The sequence below is a fragment of the Neoarius graeffei genome, chromosome 1, assembly GCF_027579695.1.
Source record: "Neoarius graeffei isolate fNeoGra1 chromosome 1, fNeoGra1.pri, whole genome shotgun sequence".
NCBI lineage: Eukaryota > Metazoa > Chordata > Actinopteri > Siluriformes > Ariidae > Neoarius > Neoarius graeffei.
The window spans coordinates 93,637,389-93,658,236 of record NC_083569.1 but is presented as its reverse complement, the minus strand read 5'-3'; the positions used below and the strand labels follow the sequence as shown (position 1 = coordinate 93,658,236).

At 40.9% G+C, this 20,848-nt stretch overlaps 1 protein-coding gene across 4 annotated transcripts in view; it reads left to right on the top strand.

Moving 5' to 3' along the window:
- LOC132869846 (butyrophilin subfamily 1 member A1-like) overlaps positions 1–20,848 on the top strand; it is a 124,314-nt gene that overhangs the window by 83,689 nt on the left and 19,777 nt on the right. For 3 of the 4 annotated variants that reach the window (XM_060903515.1, XM_060903449.1, XM_060903366.1), the window contains 5 exons: positions 548–580; positions 7,282–7,314; positions 14,861–14,893; positions 17,128–17,154; positions 18,922–18,948. In XM_060903515.1, coding sequence (XP_060759498.1) covers positions 548–580; positions 7,282–7,314; positions 14,861–14,893; positions 17,128–17,154; positions 18,922–18,948 — 153 coding nt within the window. The remainder of the gene's footprint in view (positions 1–547; positions 581–7,281; positions 7,315–14,860; positions 14,894–17,127; positions 17,155–18,921; positions 18,949–20,848) is intronic. The other variant, XM_060903554.1, reaches the window with a different exon arrangement.

Sequence of the window (20,848 nt, the reverse complement as noted above, 5' to 3'; positions counted from 1 at the left end):
CCGGGTTTCGGCACCACTGTAACAGTCCATGTACGTGGGTGGAGCACAGAAGGACGGCAGGACAGAACTGAGTTCCAAAAACTCTTTTTATTAAAACCACACTCTCCCAGCCACACGCATACACACACACACACACACACACACATAAGTCATCTGGTTGGGGAGAGAGAGCCCCCTCTGCTTTCGCTCTCTCTCCTTAAATAGGGCGCGGTCACTGGGAAGACACACAAACACATTAATTAACAACAGGTGTAGTGATTCTGCCACTTAACTTCCCCGACTCCGCCCTCCTGTCACAGACCGATGCTAGACCACGCCCCCGCTGCCACAGACTTGTTTTCTATCGGAGTCATAACTGACCTGTGACATCATGTTCCACTGTGTGAAGTGTGCTTCATCATTTAACAAATATAGAACATCAGAGGACACTTACATTTCATAACTGCAATCTGATGTGTTGTTCATTTACTTTATCATTATATTACACTGCTTCATCGATTTATACTGAATTTATACAGAATACTCAAAACTATTTTCTCTGTTTCAGCCTCAGAGCTTCAAAAGGTGAAGCAAAATGCAGGTGAGAATAAACTGTGTGTGTGTGTGGCCTGAAAGGAATTTCAGTAAATACACAAATTCCTGATATGAATGATCATTTTAACATACAACATTAGCTCTGCTGTTCACTACATGGCCAAAGGTATGTGGACACCCCTCCTAATTCAGCTGTTTCAGCCGCACTCATTACTAACAGGTGAATAAACTCAAGCCCATAGCTGTACAATCTCCACAGACAAACACTGGCAGTAGAATGGGTCGGACTAAAGAGCTCAGTGACTTTAAACACGGCTCTGTCAGAGGATGCCGCTTTTACCACAAGCCAGTTTGTGAAATTTCTGCTCTGCTAGATTTGCCTCAGTCAGCTGGAAAGATATGTTCACACTCACGAGCAACAAAGCAACAGGCAGCCATTCATGTTCTCTATACACACGTGACACAGAGCTGCGATTTCAGCGACAGTGACAACGCGACAAGCAACATGCGAGTTTACATTTTCTCAACATTATGCAAATTAGGTATGAAGTGGTAAATCCAAACAACTGGCTCAAACGATTCCTCAGACTAATCGTTTGGGACACGTAGTACAATATTTTTTCTTTCCTGCCTCATTTTATTTCCGACCTGCAATTAGTTCCTATGTACTGCTTAACTAAACTAAAATGGGGGGGGACCTCTTCACAGTGGATTCAGTTTAACCTGTCCTTTAGGATTTCTCATTAAACCTGTATCGAGACAACACACACACACACACGCACACTATATATGGCACTGCCCAACAGCGGTGCTCCAGATTAGTGTAAAATATGATTGTAGAGTTATAAACGGTTTTATGCGCTTATAGTTTAACAGAACATACTAATGTTGAGTCTGTTAAATACATTTTTACTGTTCGTGTTACTGACCAGTCGGACCTGTTGGATAGTGAGGTTGCTGTTATTGAGTCCTGGCTGCTCAACGTTAACGTCAAGTTACCTGCTGCTGCTTGCACAACATCGTGAAGGGACTCCTGGGATCTGCGTCGCCGTGGCGGCTGGAATGTCTCCTCTCTGGTCCTGGCCTGGGTTTCAGGCCTTTGCTCGCCCCTGCCCGTGAGAAGTGCATCTGGCAAGACTTGTAACCCATTGCCATCGCCGCCACATAGCCGGAGGACTGTGTAGCCTTTCGGTTATCTAGGCGGCTAAAAAACAACTTGCAGTGCACCGTCTGCCACGCCGCCGTTGCTACTATGCTGAGTTATTCCTTCGAGCAGTTGGTGAATCTCAGAAGTTTCTCTACTCCATCATGCTTATCTGTGATAAAAGAACTTGGTCTTCTTCGCCGCCCGCGTTATAGCCATAGAAGTTCCCGTAGAAAGTTCCTCTACTCACAGACAAACTCTGCTGTCCCGGCTCTCTGGTCAGCCACGCGAACTGTCGCTCCTCAGACACGTCATCAGAACGCTCTCTCCTACTGGACAAGTAGTGTAGGCGTCGCCATGACAACACCTCTCCGGGACACAGATCAAAAACGTGGAGTGGATTTCAGTCTACTATGGCCACTACAAAGACTTGCTGTCCCATCTAGCATTAAAATTGAACTTTTAAATGCCCAATCAATAACAAACAAATCTTGCCTCATCTACGACCACATACTGGAAAAGTGTCTTGATTTGATGTGCATTACTGAGACCTGGCACCAACCTGACAATTTTTTCACTTTAAATGAGAGCTGTCCCCTGGGATATAGCTACCTCCAGAAAGCCCGTAGCTCAGGTCGCGGTGGTGGCCTGTCAGTCTTCCATCGCAGTGATCTGGAGTTATCCCTACAACCACTACCTGCACTTACCTCATTTGAATGTCTTGCTTTTAAATGTAAGCCCCCTTCCCCTGTGCTGTTCCTCCTTGTCTACAGACCACCCAAACCTAACCCCTCCTTCATCCCCGAGATGTCCAATCTCCTCACTACTTTCTGCACCTCTGCTGCGGATGTTGTCATCCTTGGTGACATGAACATTCATGTTGACACTCCCTCCTGTCGTTTTGCTGCTGAATTTCTGCAATTACTGGACTGCTTCAATTTAAAGCAACTCATTGATGTCCCCACGCACAGTAGGGGGCACACTTTGGACCTGGTCATCACAAACTCTGCCCCTCTTGACAACCTGCAGGTGTATGACCTAGGCATCTCTGATCACAAAGTTATTTCTTTGGATTTGCAGTCCTCATCTGGTTTTTCAAATCCCAAACGAAATATCCGCTTCAGAAACCTCAAAAACATTAATCACGAACACTTGGCAGCAGACTTTCAGCACCTCTCCTCACATTTTTCATCCGTTGACGAAGCAGTTGACTACTATAACAGCCACCTGAGCAACCTGCTGGACCAGCATGCCCCCGTCAAAACCAGAACAGTTACCTTCTCACGCTCAGCTCCTTGGTTTACGGATGAGCTTCGGAAAATGAAGGCAGCAGGGCGCGTCCTTGAGCGGCGCTGCAAGGCCTCTGGCCTCACTGTACACAAGCAGGAATATCGGAAGCACAAACAGCAATATTCAACTTCTCTCAAAGAGGCAAGGTCATTTTTTTACTCCGATGTCATCAGAAATAGCCCTGGAAACTCAAAACAGCTATTCTCCACTGTTAACCACCTTCTCAAGCCTAAATCTTCACCATCAACAGAAGAACAGTGCAATCTCCTCATGGACTTTTTCACCTCCAAAATTGCACGCATCCGTTCTTCCCTTCCTGGTCCCTCTACAGATACTACACCCCTAATATGTGCCATCACCCAACCCCTCCATTGCTTTCCCCTGGTCACGTCAGAAGAAGTGCAGCACATCATCATGAAGATGAAACCCTCCACCTGTGCTCTGGACCCTCTCCCATCCTCCCTGGTAAAAACCCATAGCACTGCCCTCAAGCCACTGATTACTTCTGTTATCAATCACTCTCTCCAAGCTGGTTTCGTCCCTTCCGCTTTAAAAAGAGCCATTATCAAACCACTCCTTAAAAAGCCCACTCTTGACCCAGAGGTCCTTTCAAATTATAGGCCTATTTCCAATCTCCCCTTTATATCTAAAGTGCTTGAGAAAGCAGTGGCCACCTATCTTCAAAACCATCTAAAACTCAACAACCTCTACGAAAAATTCCAATCCGGCTTTCGCTCTGCCCACAGCACAGAAACTGCCCTTGTAAGAGTCACAAATGATCTCCTGATGTCATCTGACATTGGTTCTCCATCTCTCCTCGTCCTCCTGGACCTATCCGCCGCATTTGACACAGTTGATCACAACATCCTATTAAACAGACTCAACCTTACCATCGGAATCTCTGGCACTGTGCTCAGTTGGTTTCAGTCATATCTCACTAACCGGACAGAGTACATCTCCATGGGCCACTCCACCTCAAACCCTCACACAGTCACCTGTGGTGTTCCCCAAGGGTCAGTCCTGGGCCCTATTCTCTTCATCCTTTACCTCATTCCCCTTGGTCAGGTCATCAGTCATCATGGTTTTTCATTCCACTGCTACGCTGATGACATACAGCTCTATGTCAATGTCAAACATGCAACTCCACCCTCCTCATCACAATTAGCCCCGTCCCAACTCACCATCTGTCTGGAGGAGATTAGGGAATGGATGGGGCAAAATTTTCTCCAACTCAATAGCGCCAAAACTGAAGCCATCCTGGTTGGCACTCCTCACCAGATTCAATCATCACCTATACTCAGCATTGACTTCTCTGGCTCCAACATTCCCCTCTCATCTGTAGTCACCAATCTTGGTGTGAAAATGGACCCCCAACTTACCTTTGAATCCCACATAAACCACCTCTGTAAGACCTCCTTCTACCACCTCAGAAATATCTCCAAACTCCGCCCCATTCTCTCCTTCTCAGATGCCGAAAAGCTAGTCCATGCCTTTATCTCTTCCAGACTGGACTACTGCAATGCACTTCTCATTGGGATCCCTAGCAAGAGTCTGCAGAGGCTGCAATACATCCAAAACTCTGCAGCCAGGATCCTGATGAGAGTGCGCAAATATGAGCACATCACCCCTATCCTCCATTCACTCCATTGGCTTCCTGTCTCTGCCCGCATCCAATACAAAGTTTCCCTCCTCACACACCAATGTATCCATGGACATGCCCCCCCCTACCTCAAAGAACTTCTTCTCCCACATAGCGCACCACGCTCCCTCCGCTCCACTCACTCAAACTCTCTCCAGATTCCTAGAACCAGGCTGAGGACAATGGGAGACAGGGCCTTCTGCACTGCTGCACCTAGGCTGTGGAATGCCCTCCCTGACACCCTGAGGGCACCACAGTCCACTGACTGTTTCAAAAGACATTTAAAGACATTTCTTTTTAATAAAACTTTTAGTCCCACTTTTTAGTAGTTTCTCTTTTTAGTAGTTTCTTTTTTTAGTAGTTTCTCTTTTTAGACTCTAAGTTCTCTTTTTAACCTGTAGCCCTTTGAGATCTTTGGATGTAAAGGGCAATATAAATAAAATGTATTATTATTATTTTTTTTTCAAAATCAAATTAAAAATAAGCACTGGGAGGAAAAATCAGTCTTATGTAAATAAAGATACAAATCTCGTTGTCTGGTGGTCAAGTGTTCATGAGTAGTTCATATGGACAGATGGACATTGTACAGTCAAAAGCCATCAAAAATCAGGTCGATGCATTCCCATATTCTCTTCAGTATGGAGCTCTGTTCCGCTAATACAAAGTTGCATGTTATACAGCGTACAACAAACACACAATTCTCACTTTTTCCACTTTGATAAAATGTTACAATTAAAAGTATATTTTCAGTACAAGTAAATCATATCTTGGAGTAAATTGTGTGCTGGAGGCGACATTTTGTTCAGGACTCCTCCTCATTGGAGCTGAATGGACGGTACACACCCACCGGCGACAACAGTCGTGCTTGCTCCACGCCCACAAGAGACAAAATACAAGCGACATGAGTGACTTGTGACATCAGGGGCCATAGGGTTAGTGTTATTATTGTGAATCGTCGAGGAGCAACAACAGTTCAAGCACGAAGTGACAGTCCACACAAACTCCCAGAGCAGGGCCGCTGAGTGCTGAAGCACGTAGTGCAGAAAAACCCTCTGCTGCATCACTCACTACAGAGATCCAAACTGCCTCTGGAAGCAACATCAGCACAAGAAATGTGCATCAGGAGCTTCATGAAATAGGTTTCCATGGCCAACAGCTGCACACAAGCTTCAGATCACTATGCGCAATGCCAACCCCATATTAACACCCATGGTTTTGGAATGGGACGTCCAAGAAGCTCAGATACAGGAGGTGTGATGGTCAGGGGTCCACATACTTTTGTCCATATAGTGTATATAATATTATCCATATGAACCCATTCATGTGTTCAACACCACATTTTTACTCTCTATAAAATGTATAATCATGAAGTAGAAATCTCAAGTTCAGTCAAGTGAAATCTGGTTTTATTCAACACGTACAATGAACACCATGGGAAATAATAAAGGCTAAAGTCCTTTCCCGCACCATATGGCGCATAGGGCGGCGCCGATCTCTGTTTCTGTAGCCCTCGGCCTCTTGCCTGTTACATAGCTAGGGTTACAGTGGGAGGCTAGTCCTCTGGTAACCGCGAGAGTTTGGGGAAATAATAACAGTGTATTAAACAGGATCCTACAAGTGTGTCTTGTCTCGAATTTGAACTTTTGGTTTGTAGTGTAAATATTATTCACATGGTGCACTACACACATTTTTGTTATTGAATCTAATTGTATTTGTTGAAAATAATTGCTGCCAGCTGAAACATATTAATGACCTCAGTAATTATCCAATCAAAGGCTCTTAAGCATTTACTAATTTAAATCCAAACTGTGACTTTTTTTGTCCTGGTAGTGTATTTGATGATTTTCTATCATATTGTGCAGCAGTAAGGCACTGTGTGATATTAAATGTGGTAGCGATTGTGCTGAACTCGCACTAACACTGACTCAGTAGTTTTATCAACCCCTTCCCCTCAGTACCCAGGACTTATAGAGACACAGTTTAACATGGTGAAGGTGCAGATCGGGGCAGAGGGCAGAAATTACAGCTCCTTCTCATGTTTAGTGAAATGAATGCTACCAGATTATGGGCAGCTCAGGTCATGTATCCAGATTTGGACAACAGGAAGTACGTAAACAGGAAGGAGGTTTATGGAGTGAAATGAGCATTAGCAGAACCCGATATTATACTACATCATTTTATTACGACCTGAATTCTTGAAACCAGAATTTCTGAAACCTTGAATTTCGTAACCTAAATTTTCAGTGTCAGAATTTCAGATGGTTTAATTTAGGACAAATACATTCAAATATCTTAAGATTCACACTCTCAGTTTTCAATCATCACATTTACACATTTCTTTTCAAGCATTACAAATTCAGGTTGAGTTTCTACTGACTCTGATTTCACTCCATCGAGGGTTCTGTAAGAAGAGCAGAGACACAAACACATCACTCACAATACATTAAATGACTTGTTTTCTATCGGAGTCATAACTGACCTGTAACATCATGTTCCGCTGTGTGAAGTGTGCTTCATCATTTAACAAATATAGAACATCAGAGGACACTTACATTTCATCACCGCAATCTGATGTGTTGTTCATTTACTTTATCACTATATTACACTGCTTCATCTATTTATACTTTTATATAGAATTTACACAGAATACTCAAAACTATTTTCTCTGTTTCAGCCTCAGAGCTTCAAAAGGAGAAGCAAAATGCAGGTGAGAATAAGGGTCATTCCACGAAATCGGTATCTTTTCAACTTTGAAAAATTTAAATATAAAATCTCTTTTTTCTCAATTTTTAAAATACCTATGGAAAGAAGACATCTTAAAGTGACAATAAATTACATGGTGCCATCTCAGGCTATTTATTTTATTCATTTTATGACATGTTATGTACTTCCTGATACGATTTATCTGTCAACCCTGTTATGGACAAAATGGTTACTATATAAAATATTTAGAATTTGAATTGTGTAATATTTTACACATGTATGAGCAGCACATCAGTCCCTCTTTTCACTAGGATTATTGCAGATTATGAATATAATTCTAAATATTATATTTTATCTTTCAAATGACCAAGAAAGTCTAAATTGAAAAAGTAGACCACATATAAATTAAGATATACAAGTATTTTTATGAGAGAGGTATTGAATCAAATGTATTTTCTAAAATGGTTTACAGTCTTAATTGGAATGATAATATCTGGCTGGCCCTTCGAATTGTCATTTTTACATTTTTATCAAATTAATGACAACAACAGGACTGACCTATGAAGTAACAGGACTGACAAGAGTAACAGGGATGATGAGACACAATCTTCAGCACATTGTACATATTTGTATCTTTTAAAAACATTACTGCATGTATTATTGTTGTTATTATTATGCTTTATAAGTAACAGTATCTTTGAAATAGTATTTGCATGGAATTTGAATATTTATAATAGTGAAGCACATTGAATTCTAAGAAATGTAATGTTTTGAGGGATTTGTAGTTGGAATCATGACTTCTAGACAAAGTTCTTTTAGCTGATATTTGGTTTCATTTTCTTTAACAGATAGAGGGTGAGGTTCTGTGTGTCATTGCATTTACACATCATTAACAAGAGTTTTAGAAGAATGTTACTTTAATTGAAACTGATCTTCAGTAAAACCAGACCATAAAGACCGATCACACATCACAAATCTCTGAAGTATCAAAATTCACATTGAGTCGGGTAAAAACTCCATCAAATCAAAATTCACACCGAGTCGGGTAAAAACTCCATCAAATTGGTTAACATGGTGAACATGCAACATCACCAGACCGTTAACACTTATCACAAGTTACATGCCTCATTGAAGATGCGTGAAACACTGAGAACAGCAATAGCAATCAGCACATATGAAAGTGTATCATCTTCACATCAAAACTGAAAACATATACTTTAAGGGTAGAATGAAAGTAAATGCATAAAAATCTGAGAATGTATGGCAACTGTATTGTGTAGCAGTTTAGAGACTAAAAGCTGTACAAACATAGTATTAGAAATGAAAACTTTCCTGCCATTGAGGGAGGTAGCACCATAGGAAAATGAGATTTAAAACTCAGAATGTAACCATACTATAATGTTAATAAGAAACGGAGCTCAGAGAAATGTAATGAATTATTCATAGATAACAATTTCTATGGTGCAGCAATATAGAACGAAATGCTGTCGGAGCCATCGTGGATTTTACAACGGCATCGAACGTGATTCAACCAATCGCAATCAAGGACCGGAACTATCAGTTTTAGAAATACACATATATAATGTACTTGTTCTGTGTCTGTTCTTGAATGCATTCTTCCATGCAGAATTGCACTGCTTCTAACACACTTTATCTGTGTATATGTATACCTGCATGTACACCTGGCTTATAGTGACTTATTTTTTTATTGTTTTGACCTTGAAGGACCAGCTTCTTCTTGATTTGCCTGTTCTGGGCTCACTGGAGGAGTTGCTACACTACTGAGTGCAACTGAAACTGCCTTTTTTGCTGCTCTGCTCTTTGCCTGGGCTTGTCTCCATTTTCTCCGCTGTAACCTCTGCTCTCTCTGACTGCACTCATGTATGGATTTCTTCTTTCCCTGTTCTCTGTCTCTCTTCCATTTCTTCCTCTCCCACTCAAGGTACTTGGCCCTTCTCTCAGGATCTTGGTCTCGGCGAGCGCGATAGCGCCTTTGCTTTTCTGCTGCACTTAATGGCATACTAATAGCATCTGTAAAAGTGTATCAAAGCATAAATATAAACAAATAATCAAAATAACAATATTATCTTTAGCTAGCAAATAAGACAGCAACCTCAGTAAGTCATTAAATATTAGGCACTACTAGCAAATGTTACCAAAACTGTAATAAACGCTCATAAGCACCCACACTGCATAATATGGGCATCATCTCAATGATACTTGAATGAAATTTTTAAAAATACACAATGAAACTTTTTAAAAATGATAGCAATTTAACTAAATAAACTTTTAAAACTGTGTGACTAGAGTGAAGCCTAATCAATGTCACTCCTGTTACTTAGATGTCAAAGCTGTTACTCTGGGGAGAGTAACAGGACTGACAGTAACAGGATTGATGATTTTAAGCTAATTTGCCCCTAGCTAGCTAATGTTCAAGGTCACAAGAGCAGATGTCATACAGTTTGAAAGGAGATTACTTGTAGATATGGTAAACATCAAGATATGAAAATTATAATTTTAATTAATATGTAAAAAATTGGTAACAGTAATGATGCTGTATGATGTCCTCACCCCCAACAATCTCATAAAACAATAAAATTTTACATTATAGAAGAGAGAAACTTATTTGTGTTTCAAAGATTGTTAATCCTCTTCCTGTAAATGATGTAACTTCCTGTGAATGATGTCACTGCTGGAATGTGCCATTATTTTACAGGGGTGTTTTTGTGTCAGTAACAGTGTTGACTTGAAATCAGGGGACACTGATAAAATGATTTATAAAGATAAAAAGTATTCATGCCGAAAACATTATTTAACAATGAGATTAGTTGTAGAACAATATAGAAATGCAAAATTTGTATCATTTTAACAACAATTTACAATTAAAACAACCTGCTGAAAAATAACTTTCATAGTGAGGGACAAGCCGAAATCCCTGCCTTATCAACATAATAGCACATTTAACCATGGACAATAATATTTAATTCACTTAATTTTGAGGTAGTGTTGATGGGAGAAGACATACTAATGTTATGTTTTCGAATTATGCATGTATTTGGTATTATAGTGATTTCATGACAGATTATTTCTCTGGGATGCAAAATATACCGATTTCACGGAATGACCCATAAACTGTGTGTGTGTGTGTGTGTGGTCTGAAAGGAATTTCAGTAAATACACAAATTACTGATATTAATGATCATTTTGACATATAACATTAGCTCTGCTGTACACTATATGGCCAAAAGTATGTGGACACCCCTCCTAATTCAGCTGTTTCAGCCGCACTCATTACTAACAGGTGAATAAACTCAAGCCCATAGCTGTACAATCTCCACAGACAAACACTGGCAGTAGAATGGGTCGGACTAAAGAGCTCAGTGACTTTAAACACGGCTCTGTCAGAGGATGCCGCTTTTACCACAAGCCAGTTTGTCAAGTCAAGTTTATTTGTATAGTGCTTTTAACAATAAACATTGTCGCAAAGCAGCTTTACAGAATTTGAATGACTTTAAACAGGAGCTAATTTTATCCCTCATCTATCCCCAATGAGCAAGCCTGTGGCAACGGTGGCAAGGAAAAACTCCCTCAGACAACATGAGGAAGAAACCTCGAGAGGAACCAGACTCAAAAGGGAACCCATCCTCATTTGGGCAACAACATGACTATAACATTAACAGTTTTAACATGAAGTCAGTTTCGTTGATGTTATAAACTCTTCATTGATGGAAACTTGAGTGCAAAACTGTTCATGACAACTGCAGTCCTAAAGTTAGCAAGTCAACTGTAGTCCTCAGCCATAAAAGCATTACTGTAAGAGTCCAGAGCGTCCTCCAGGTGTGACTTTCAACTGTCCATATGGGGCCGTCCTCCACAGGAGCGATGCGATGAGACTCCAACCAGACACAGGGCACCAGGATGGATCAGACAGGTCCGAGGAGCAGAAGAGGTCAGCATCTCGATCCCAGGACCAACATGTAACTCAGAGGGACAGATTGGGGGGAGAGAAAACACAGGTTGTTAGGTATGCCCAATGTCACCTGAATAAGTAGGAACAGTATACATATTGCACTGAGTGCAAGCAGGGACTCCGGCAATTAACTATGACAGCATAACTAAAAGGGGAGAGCCAGAAGGTAACACAGGCATGAGGGAGCCCCGGGACATAAAGCAGCAGCCACTACACCGTCAACAAACTCGAGAGAGCAAGTGAGTTGGGGACTGACAGCATCCATACATCCCAGTTTACCAAAACACTCTGTCTGAGGACCCTCCAGATCTACTCCTTTACCTCATAAAAACCATTAACAAAAGGTTTGACTAAACAGATATGTTTTCAGCCTAGACTTAAACGCTGAGATGGTGTCTGATTCCTGAACACTACTTGGAAGGCTGTTCCATAACTGTGGGGCTTTGTAAGAAAAGGCTCCACCCCCTGATGTAGCCTTCACGATACGAGGTACCAGCAGATAGTCTGCACCTTTTGATCTAAGTAGGCGTGGCGGGTCATAGAGGAGCAGAAGTTCACTCAGGTACTGTGGTGTGAGACCATCCAGTGCTTTAAAGGTCAATAGTAGTACTTTATAATCAATACGAAATTTGATTGGGAGCCAATGCAGTGTGGATAAGACAGGGGTGGTCATATTTTCGACTTCTAGTAAGGACTCTTGCTGCTGCATTTTGAACTAACTGGAGCTTGTTTATGCACTTATTGGAACATTCAGACAGTAAGGCATTACAATAATCCAACCTGGAGGTAACGAAAGCATGACCTAGTTTTTCCACATCACGTAGTGACATTAAATTTCTTATCTTAGCAATATTTCTGAGATGAAAGAAAGCTATCCGGGTAATGTTATCAACGTGAGTTTCGAATGAAAGACTGGGGTCAATAATCACTCCGAGGTCTTTTACTGCTGCACATGAAGAAACAAAAAGGCCATCCAGAGTTACTGTGTAATCAGAAAACTTACTTCTAGCTGCATGTGGTCCTAGTACAAGTACTTCAGTCTTGTCAGAGTTAAGCAGAAGGAAATTAATAAGCATCCAGTGTCTAATGTCCTTTACACATTCCTCAATTCTATGAAGCTGGTGTCTCTCATCAGGTTTTACAGAAACATACAACCCCGATTCCAAAAAAGTTGTGACAAAGTACAAATTGTAAATAAAAACGGAATGCAATAATTTACAAATCTCAAAAACTGATATTGTATTCACAATAAAACATAGACAACATATCAAATATCAAAAGAGAGACATTTTGAAATGTCATGCCAAATATTGGCTCATTTGAAATTTCATGACAGCAACACATCTCAAAAGAGTTGGGACAGGGGCAATAAGAGGCTGGAAAAGTTAAAGGTACAAAAAAGGAACAGCTGGAGGACCAAATTGCAACTCATTAGGTCAATTGGCAATAGGTCATTAACATGACTGGGTATAAAAAGAGCATCTTGAAGTGGCAGCGGCTCTCAGAAATAAAGATGGGAAGAGGATCACCAATCCCCCTAATTCTGCGCCGACAAATAGTGGAGCAATATCAGAAAGGAGTTTGACAGTGTAAAATTGCAAAGAGTTTGAACATATCATCATCTACAGTGCATAATATCATCAAAAGATTGAGAGAATCTGGAAGAATCTCTGTGCGTAAGGGTCAAGGCCGGAAAACCATACTGGGTGCCTGTGATCTTCGGGCCCTTAGACGACACTGCATCACATACAGGCATGCTTCTGTATTGGAAATCACAAAATGGGCTCAGTAATATTTCCAGAGAACATTATCTGTGAACACAATTCACCGTGCCATCCGCCGTTGCCAGCTAAAATTCTATAGTTCAAAGAAGAAGCCGTATCTAAACATGATCCAGAAGCGCAGACGTCTTCTCTGGGCCAAGGCTCATTTAAAATGGACTGAGGCAAAGTGGAAAACTGTTCTGTGGTCAGACGAATCAAAATTTGAATTTCTTTATGGAAATCAGGGACGTCGTGTCATTCAGACTAAAGAGGAGAAGGACAACCCAAGTTGTTGTCAGTGCTCAGTTCAGAAGCCTGCATCTCTGATGGTATGGGATTGCATTAGTGCGTGTGGCATGGGCAGCTTACACATCTGGAAAGACACCATCAATGCTGAAAGGTATATCCACGTTCTAGAGCAACATATGCTCCCATCCAGACGACGTCTCTTTCAGGGAAGACCTTGCATTTTCCAACATGACAATGCCAAACCACATACTGCATCAATTACAGCATCATGGCTGTGTAGAAGAAGGGTCCGGGTACTGAACTGGCCAGCCTGCAGTCCAGATCTTTCACCCATAGAAAACATTTGGCGCATCATAAAACGGAAGATACGACAAAAAAGACCTAAGACAGTTGAGCAACTAGAATCCTACATTAGACAAGAATGGGTTAACATTCCTATCCCTAAACTTGAGCAACTTGTCTCCTCAGTCCCCAGACGTTTACAGACTGTTGTAAAGAGAAAAGGGGATGTCTCACAGTGGGAAACATGGCCTTGTCCCAACTTTTTTGAGGTGTGTTCTTGTCATGAAATTTAAAATCACCTAATTTTTCTCTTTAAATGATACATTTTCTCAGTTTAAACATTTGATATGTCATCTATGTTCTATTCTGAATAAAATATGGAATTTTGAAACTTCCACATCATTGCATTCCGTTTTTTTTTTATTTACAATTTGTACTTTGTCCCAAAGCCCTGTGATGACCTGGCGACTTGTCCAGGGTGTACCCCGCCTTTCGCCCATAGTCAGCTGGGATAGGCTCCAGCTTGCCTGTGACCCTGTAGAAGGTGTACAACCCCGATTCCAAAAAAGTTGGGACAAAGTCTCATCTCATCTCATTATTTCTAGCCGCTTTATCCTGTGTGTCATCAGCATAACAGTGGACACTAATACAATGTTTACAAATCATATCACCCAGAGGTAACATATATAAAGAAAAAAAGTAGTGGACCCAAGACAGAACCTTGTGGAACACCAAACTTTACCTCAGTATGTCTAGAAATATCACCATTTATATCAACATACTGATGGCGATCAGTTAAATAAGACCTGAGCCAGTAGAGGGCCGTTCCCTTAACTCCCACAACATTTTCTAGTCTATCCAGAAGAATGGAATGATCAATGGTATCAAATGCTGCACTAAGGTCAAGCAACACAAGCAGCGAGACACAGCAATGATCAGACGCCAACAGTAGGTTGTTTACTACTTTAACCAGAGCTGTCTCTGTGCTATGATGAGGTCTAAATCCTGACTGATACATTTCATGGATGTTATTCTGATGTAAATATGAGCGTAACTGCTGATATAACTGACCTGTTATATATACGGAGTCATAACTGACCTGTAACATCATGTTCCACTGCGTGAAGTGTGCGTCATCATTTAACAAATATAGAACATCAGAGGACGCTTGCATTTCATAACCGCAATCTGATGTGTTGTTCATTGACTTTATCACTATATTACACTGCTTCATCGATTTATACTGAATTTACACAGAATACTCAAAACTATTTTCTCTGTTTCAGCCTCAGAGCTTCGAAAGGAGAAGGGATTCGCAGGTGAGAATAAATTTTGTTCTTTAAAATTATAGTGAATAATCAACTGTAAGATAATAAAGCACTCTAAAAGGTCTACACATAAAAAGAAGTGTGTGTGTGTGTGTGTGTGTGTGTGTGGTCTGAAAGGAATTTCAGTAAATACACAAATTACTGATATGAATGATCATTTTAACATACAACATTAGCTCTGCTGTACACTATATGGCCAAAAGTATGTGGACACCCCTCCTAATTCAGCTGTTTCAGCCGCACTCATTACTAACAGGTGAATAAACTCAAGCCCATAGCTGTACAATCTCCACAGACAAACACTGGCAGTAGAATGGGTCAGACTAAAGAGCTCAGTGCCTTTAAACACGGCTCTGTCAGAGGATGTCGCTTTTACCACAAGCCAGTTTGTGAAATTTCTGCTCTGCTAGATTTGCCTCAGTCAGCTGGAAAGATATGTTCACACTCACGAGCAACAAAGCAACAGGCAGCCATTCATGTTCTCTATACACACGTGACACAGAGCTGCGATTTCAGCGACAGTGACAACGCAACAAGCAACATGCGAGTTTACATTTTCTCAATGTTATGCAAATTAGGTATGAAGTGGTAAATCCAAACAACTGGCTCAAACGATTCCTCAGACTAATCGTTTGGGACACGTAGTACAATATTTTTTCATTCCCTGCTATTAGTTCCTGTACTGCTTAACTAAAATAAAATGGGGGGGAAAACTCATAAGTGGTTTAATTTTAACTGTCATATATGATTTCTCATTCAACCTGTTTTGAGATATTACAAAGAAAACAAGGCAATCAGAGATAGCCGACCTCGCCCCCGCAGCATAACGATGATTTCCTCTTGGCTAGAAGGGGGTCATTCAGATTATATTCATGCACTTTTTTTTTTCTTATTTGTTTCTTCCATTTCTCCAGTTGAATATAATTTTTGTAGGGTTACAATGCATTGCTTTATCAATTTTCAAGGGCATCATTAAAGACAGGCAGTGTGGCGCTCGCATTATTAAACAGATCAAAACAAATCGTAGTTCATTTTTTCTCATAAAGCATATTTGTTTGGAAAATATACGTGAAAGTACTCTTTCTCTTCTTTTTTCTTCACACCACAACATAATTAATTGAATGGGTTCCTATGATCATGATACATCAGCCCAACAAATTTCATGTCAATCCGTCCAGTCGTTGCTGAGTTATGAGCGAAAATCTGGGGTGGGACAAATACACGTGCACGCACGCACACACACAGACTCACACACACACAGACTCACACACACACAGACTCACACGGTGATCACAATACCTTGCCATCCCACTAGGGGGCGAGGTAACTAGGTATTACAGTTAGCGTGTTGCTAATAGCTAATACAAATACGCATATTCTGTAACGTGCAACATGCAACCAGATTTTCCTCACTTTTTCCACTTCAATACAATGTTTCAATTGAAAATATATATTTTAAAGACAAGTAAATCATATCTTGGAGTAAATTGTGTGTTGTAGTCTACATTTTGTTCAGGACTCCTTCTCATTGGAGCTGAATGAACGGTACACACCCACCGGCGACAACAGGAGTGCTCGCTCCACGGCCACAAGAGACAAAATACAAGTGACATGAGTGACTTGTCATACGCTAATGTGAACATAGGGCTAGTGCTATTATTGTGAAGCATCAAAGAGCAACAACAGCTTGATCACGAAGTGACAGTCCACACAAGCTCCCAGAGCAGGGCCGCTGAGTGCTGAAGCATGGAGTGCAGCAAAACCCTCTGCTGCATCACTCACTACAGAGATCCAAACTGCCTCTGGAAGCAACATCAGCACAAGAAATGTGCATCAGGAGCTTCATGAAGTAGGTTTCCATGGCCAACAGCTGCACACAAGCTTCAGATCACTATGCGCAATGCCAACTCCATATTAACACCCATGGTTTTGGAATGGGACGTCCAACAAGCTCAGATACAGGAGGTGTGATGGTCAGGGGTCCCACATACTTTTGTCTATATAGTGTATATAATATTATCCATATGAACCCATTCATGTGTTCAACACCACATTTTTACTCTCTATAAAATGTATAATCATGAAGTAGAAATCTCAAGTTAAGTAAAGTGGACTCTGGTTTTATTCAACACGTACAACTAACACCATGGGAAGCAATAACAGTGTATTAAACAGGATCCTACAGGTATGTCTCGTCTCTAATTTGAACTTTTTTCTCTTTTTAGAGCTGCAGAGACAGAGAGTGGAAGACGGTAAGGACATCTGACTTTGTGAAAAGTAATTTGTTAAAAATTGTGAGTAGAGAAATTAGATACATAATATTTGGGACAAAGCATATTGTTTTTATTTGCCTCTGCATTCCACAATTTTAAATTTGTCCTCAAACCATTGTCATGCGGTTAGAGTGCACATCCTCAGATTTTCATAAAGGGTATTTTTATCCTCCTGAGTTTTACCATGTGGACATTACAGCACTCAGAATTCATTGTGCTGCTGCCATCAGCAGTTCCATCATCAGTGAAGATGAGTGAGCCAGTACCTGAGGCAGCCATACAGGCCCATGTTTAACAGATGAGGTGGTGCGCTTTGGATCTTGGACAGTCCCTTTTCACCTCCACACTCTGCTCCTGCCATCACTCTAATACAAGTTCATCTTGCTCTTATCTGTCCACAAGACCTTTTTCCAGAACGCTGCAGGCTCCTTTAATCACTTTTTACTAAACTATCCTGACCCTCCTGTTTCTGTGGCGAACTCGTGGTTTGCATCTTGCAGTGTTGCCTCTGTATTTCTGTTCATGACGTCTTCTGCAGACATTTTTCACTGACAAATCCACACCTACCTCCTGAAGAGTGTTTCTGATCTGTCAGACAGGTTTATGGGGATTTTCCTTCATTATGGTGAGAATTCTTCTGTTATCAGCTGTGGAGCTCTTCCTTGGCCTACCAGACCCTTTATGGTTACTAAGCTCACCCGTTCTCTCTTTCTTCTTAATCACATTCCAAACAGTTGATTTTGCTGAGCCTAAAGTTTGGCCGATGTCTCTCACTGTTTTATTTTCATCTCTTGACCTTTTAATGTGTCCTTGACTTTCACTGGCACAACTCTGTTCCTCGTGCTGACAAACAGTAAAAGACGACTCTAAAGGTGACGGCACTGATGAAGCAATTAAACACACCTGAATAATCACCAACACCTGTGAAGCCCCGTGTCCCAAATATTATTAAAAAGTGCTGTAATTTCTACATGGTCAAACTATAACATTTGCTTTATTATTTTTTATTAAAATCTGAGGATGTGCACTTTAACCACATGTGAATTGTCTCATCTCATTATCTCTAGCCGCTTTATCCTGTTCTACAGGGTCGCAGGCAAGCTGGAGCCTATCCCAGCTGACTACGGGTGAAAGGCGGGGTACACCCTGGACAAGTCGCCAGGTCATCACAGGGCTGACACATAGACACAGACAACCATTCACACTCACATGCACACCTACGGTCAATTTAGAGTCACCAGTTAACCTAACCTGCATGTCTTTGGACTGTGGGGGAAACCGGAGCACCCGGAGGAAACCCACATGGACACGGGGAGAACATGCAAACTCCACACAGAAAGGCCCTCGCCGGCCCCGGGGCTCGAACCCAGGACCTTCTTGCTGTGAGCCGACAGCGCTAACCACTACACCACTGTGCCGCCCACATGTGAATTGTTTGAGTCCAAATTTAAAACTGTGGAGTTCAGGGGCAAATCAAACATCTGCCTTTATCCCAAACATTATGGAGGGAACTGTATATATTTAGTAAGAGGAACAGATTATGAGATTTATATTTCTCTCCTTTCTTTACATTCAGTGTTTTTAGAGAAAATCTACTGATGGCAATAAACTTTTTTTTTGTACATTGTTTTGTACTTTTGGTCTGTAGTGTAAATATTATTCATATATTAATTAATTTTGTTATTTTTGTTGAATCTAATTGTATTTGGATAAATTAATACAAAATAATATTGTTTTGTATTTCAGAGTTTATAAAGAAATCGTTGTGTGCAGGTAAGAACAATTTGAACTTTTTATCTTCAGGACAGTTAAATCACAGACTCTACTGTGTGTGTGTGTGTGAGAGAGAGAGAGAGAGAGATCCTTAAGAAAATAACACGGACATGATTTTGTTTTGAAACAAAAGTGCTGAGGGGAAAAAAAGACATTAATTTTGAATTCCAAAATTTTTAATGTTCTGTCTGGAAAACTTCAGTGTAACCTGTGTTTAAATCCACAGTTCATTAATCATGGAGTAACAATAGTTGTGATTGTTATTGGGTTGCTGTGGTTTCCATCACCTACACTGGAAGTTTACTGGGAGTCTGTTAGAAGAAAGAGAAAGTAAAGTCTGATCCTACAGGATTAAACTCACCGTTACACTGAACTACAGCTTCACACTTTAGCTCTATAACAGATTTATATGAACACAGTCTCATGATGATAGTTTTCTGTAAATAAGAAAACAATAAGAGATTTGTGTAAAATCTCTGGAGAGATTGCAGCTCTCGGCTGGTCCGGGAATGGCTCGGTATTCCCCCGGAAGAGCTGGTGGAGGTGGCCGGGGAGAGGGAAGTCTGGGCTGCTCGGCTTCTGCTGCTACCCCCATGACCCGGATCCAGATAAGTGGTAGAAGATGGGTGGATGTTTGTGATTTTTTTTTTTTTAAACTCGCAGTCGGACAGAAAAACACAGAATGATATAAAGCGCGAGTCTGTGGGGGAACTGTAACGAGCCCAGTGCTGTAGTCAGGGAGACGCTCTGCTGTAGGGTCATGCAGCCAATCAGCGGCAACTGAATCATGTGACTACAGTGTGACACGCCCCCCGAGTTTTGAGCTCCAATGGGTGAATATATTCTAACCCATTTTGGTGACGTTTCCGTATTACGTCACCAGTGGGCGTGTTCCAGACTCAGTCTCAGGTGACCTGAACATGAATGAAGTGGATTATTCAGTCCATCATTATTTTTCCTTTCAAAGATGTTTGGAGGAGAAACTGAAAGTTGATGGACTGAGCACACATTTTCTAAACAAAGTACAAATTACACAAAAGGACAGATGACAAAACTAAGTTTTTGTTTGTTTTTAACAAAAGGGTGAAAACTTTTCTGTGTACTGTGTTTGTTATTCAGATGAAACACAGTTCAGATTCAAAAGACAAAAAAGCTTTTATATAAACTTTTTAATTATATATTAGTGATGTATGTTATTTACTGTGGCCCACAAATAGTTTACCACCAGCCACCATCAAGACTCTTATTCAAGTACATTTATGATTTAAAAATGTATTTATACTCCATTACATCAGACTACACACTTCTCACTACTTTTATTTAATTTATTAAATTGTTTTGCAGGCATCAGATTTTTCCGGTTTTTAGACATCTATACGGGTCATTCATGAGATCAGTGTAAATTCGATGAAAAAAGCTGGGGGGTGTTGGTTCAGGTCTGCGATTCGGTCCTCAGTATTACTGTGCAGTCCTTGCAATGTATGCTTTGAGACTGGCTGTGATTTTTAGCGGTTCCCGGCTCACAGAGTGTTTAAAGTGTTGACTTTTGGTCAGTTGGGATATCTTTGACGAATCCCGGTTCGCGATGTATATTCTGTCAACTACGCGGCCTGCACAAAAATGGAGACGGTCATCGGTGCTCGTGATACTGGGGCGATTAAAGAGTTGGATTCTTCTGTAAAAAATAAATTTACGGGGTTGTGGTTAGAAGAAGAAATAAAGTGGCGGCTACAATTATCAACAGTCCATAATTATTGACACCTTTTCAAATGTACCAATAAAAAAACAATTTTACAAAGGTGAGTTTCAGTTCCAACAGTTATTATTGGTTAATTAATCAACCGGAAGACCCGCCTCGCCCTTTGATCTTGTCGTCTGATGACAAAGCTCGTTACCTGAG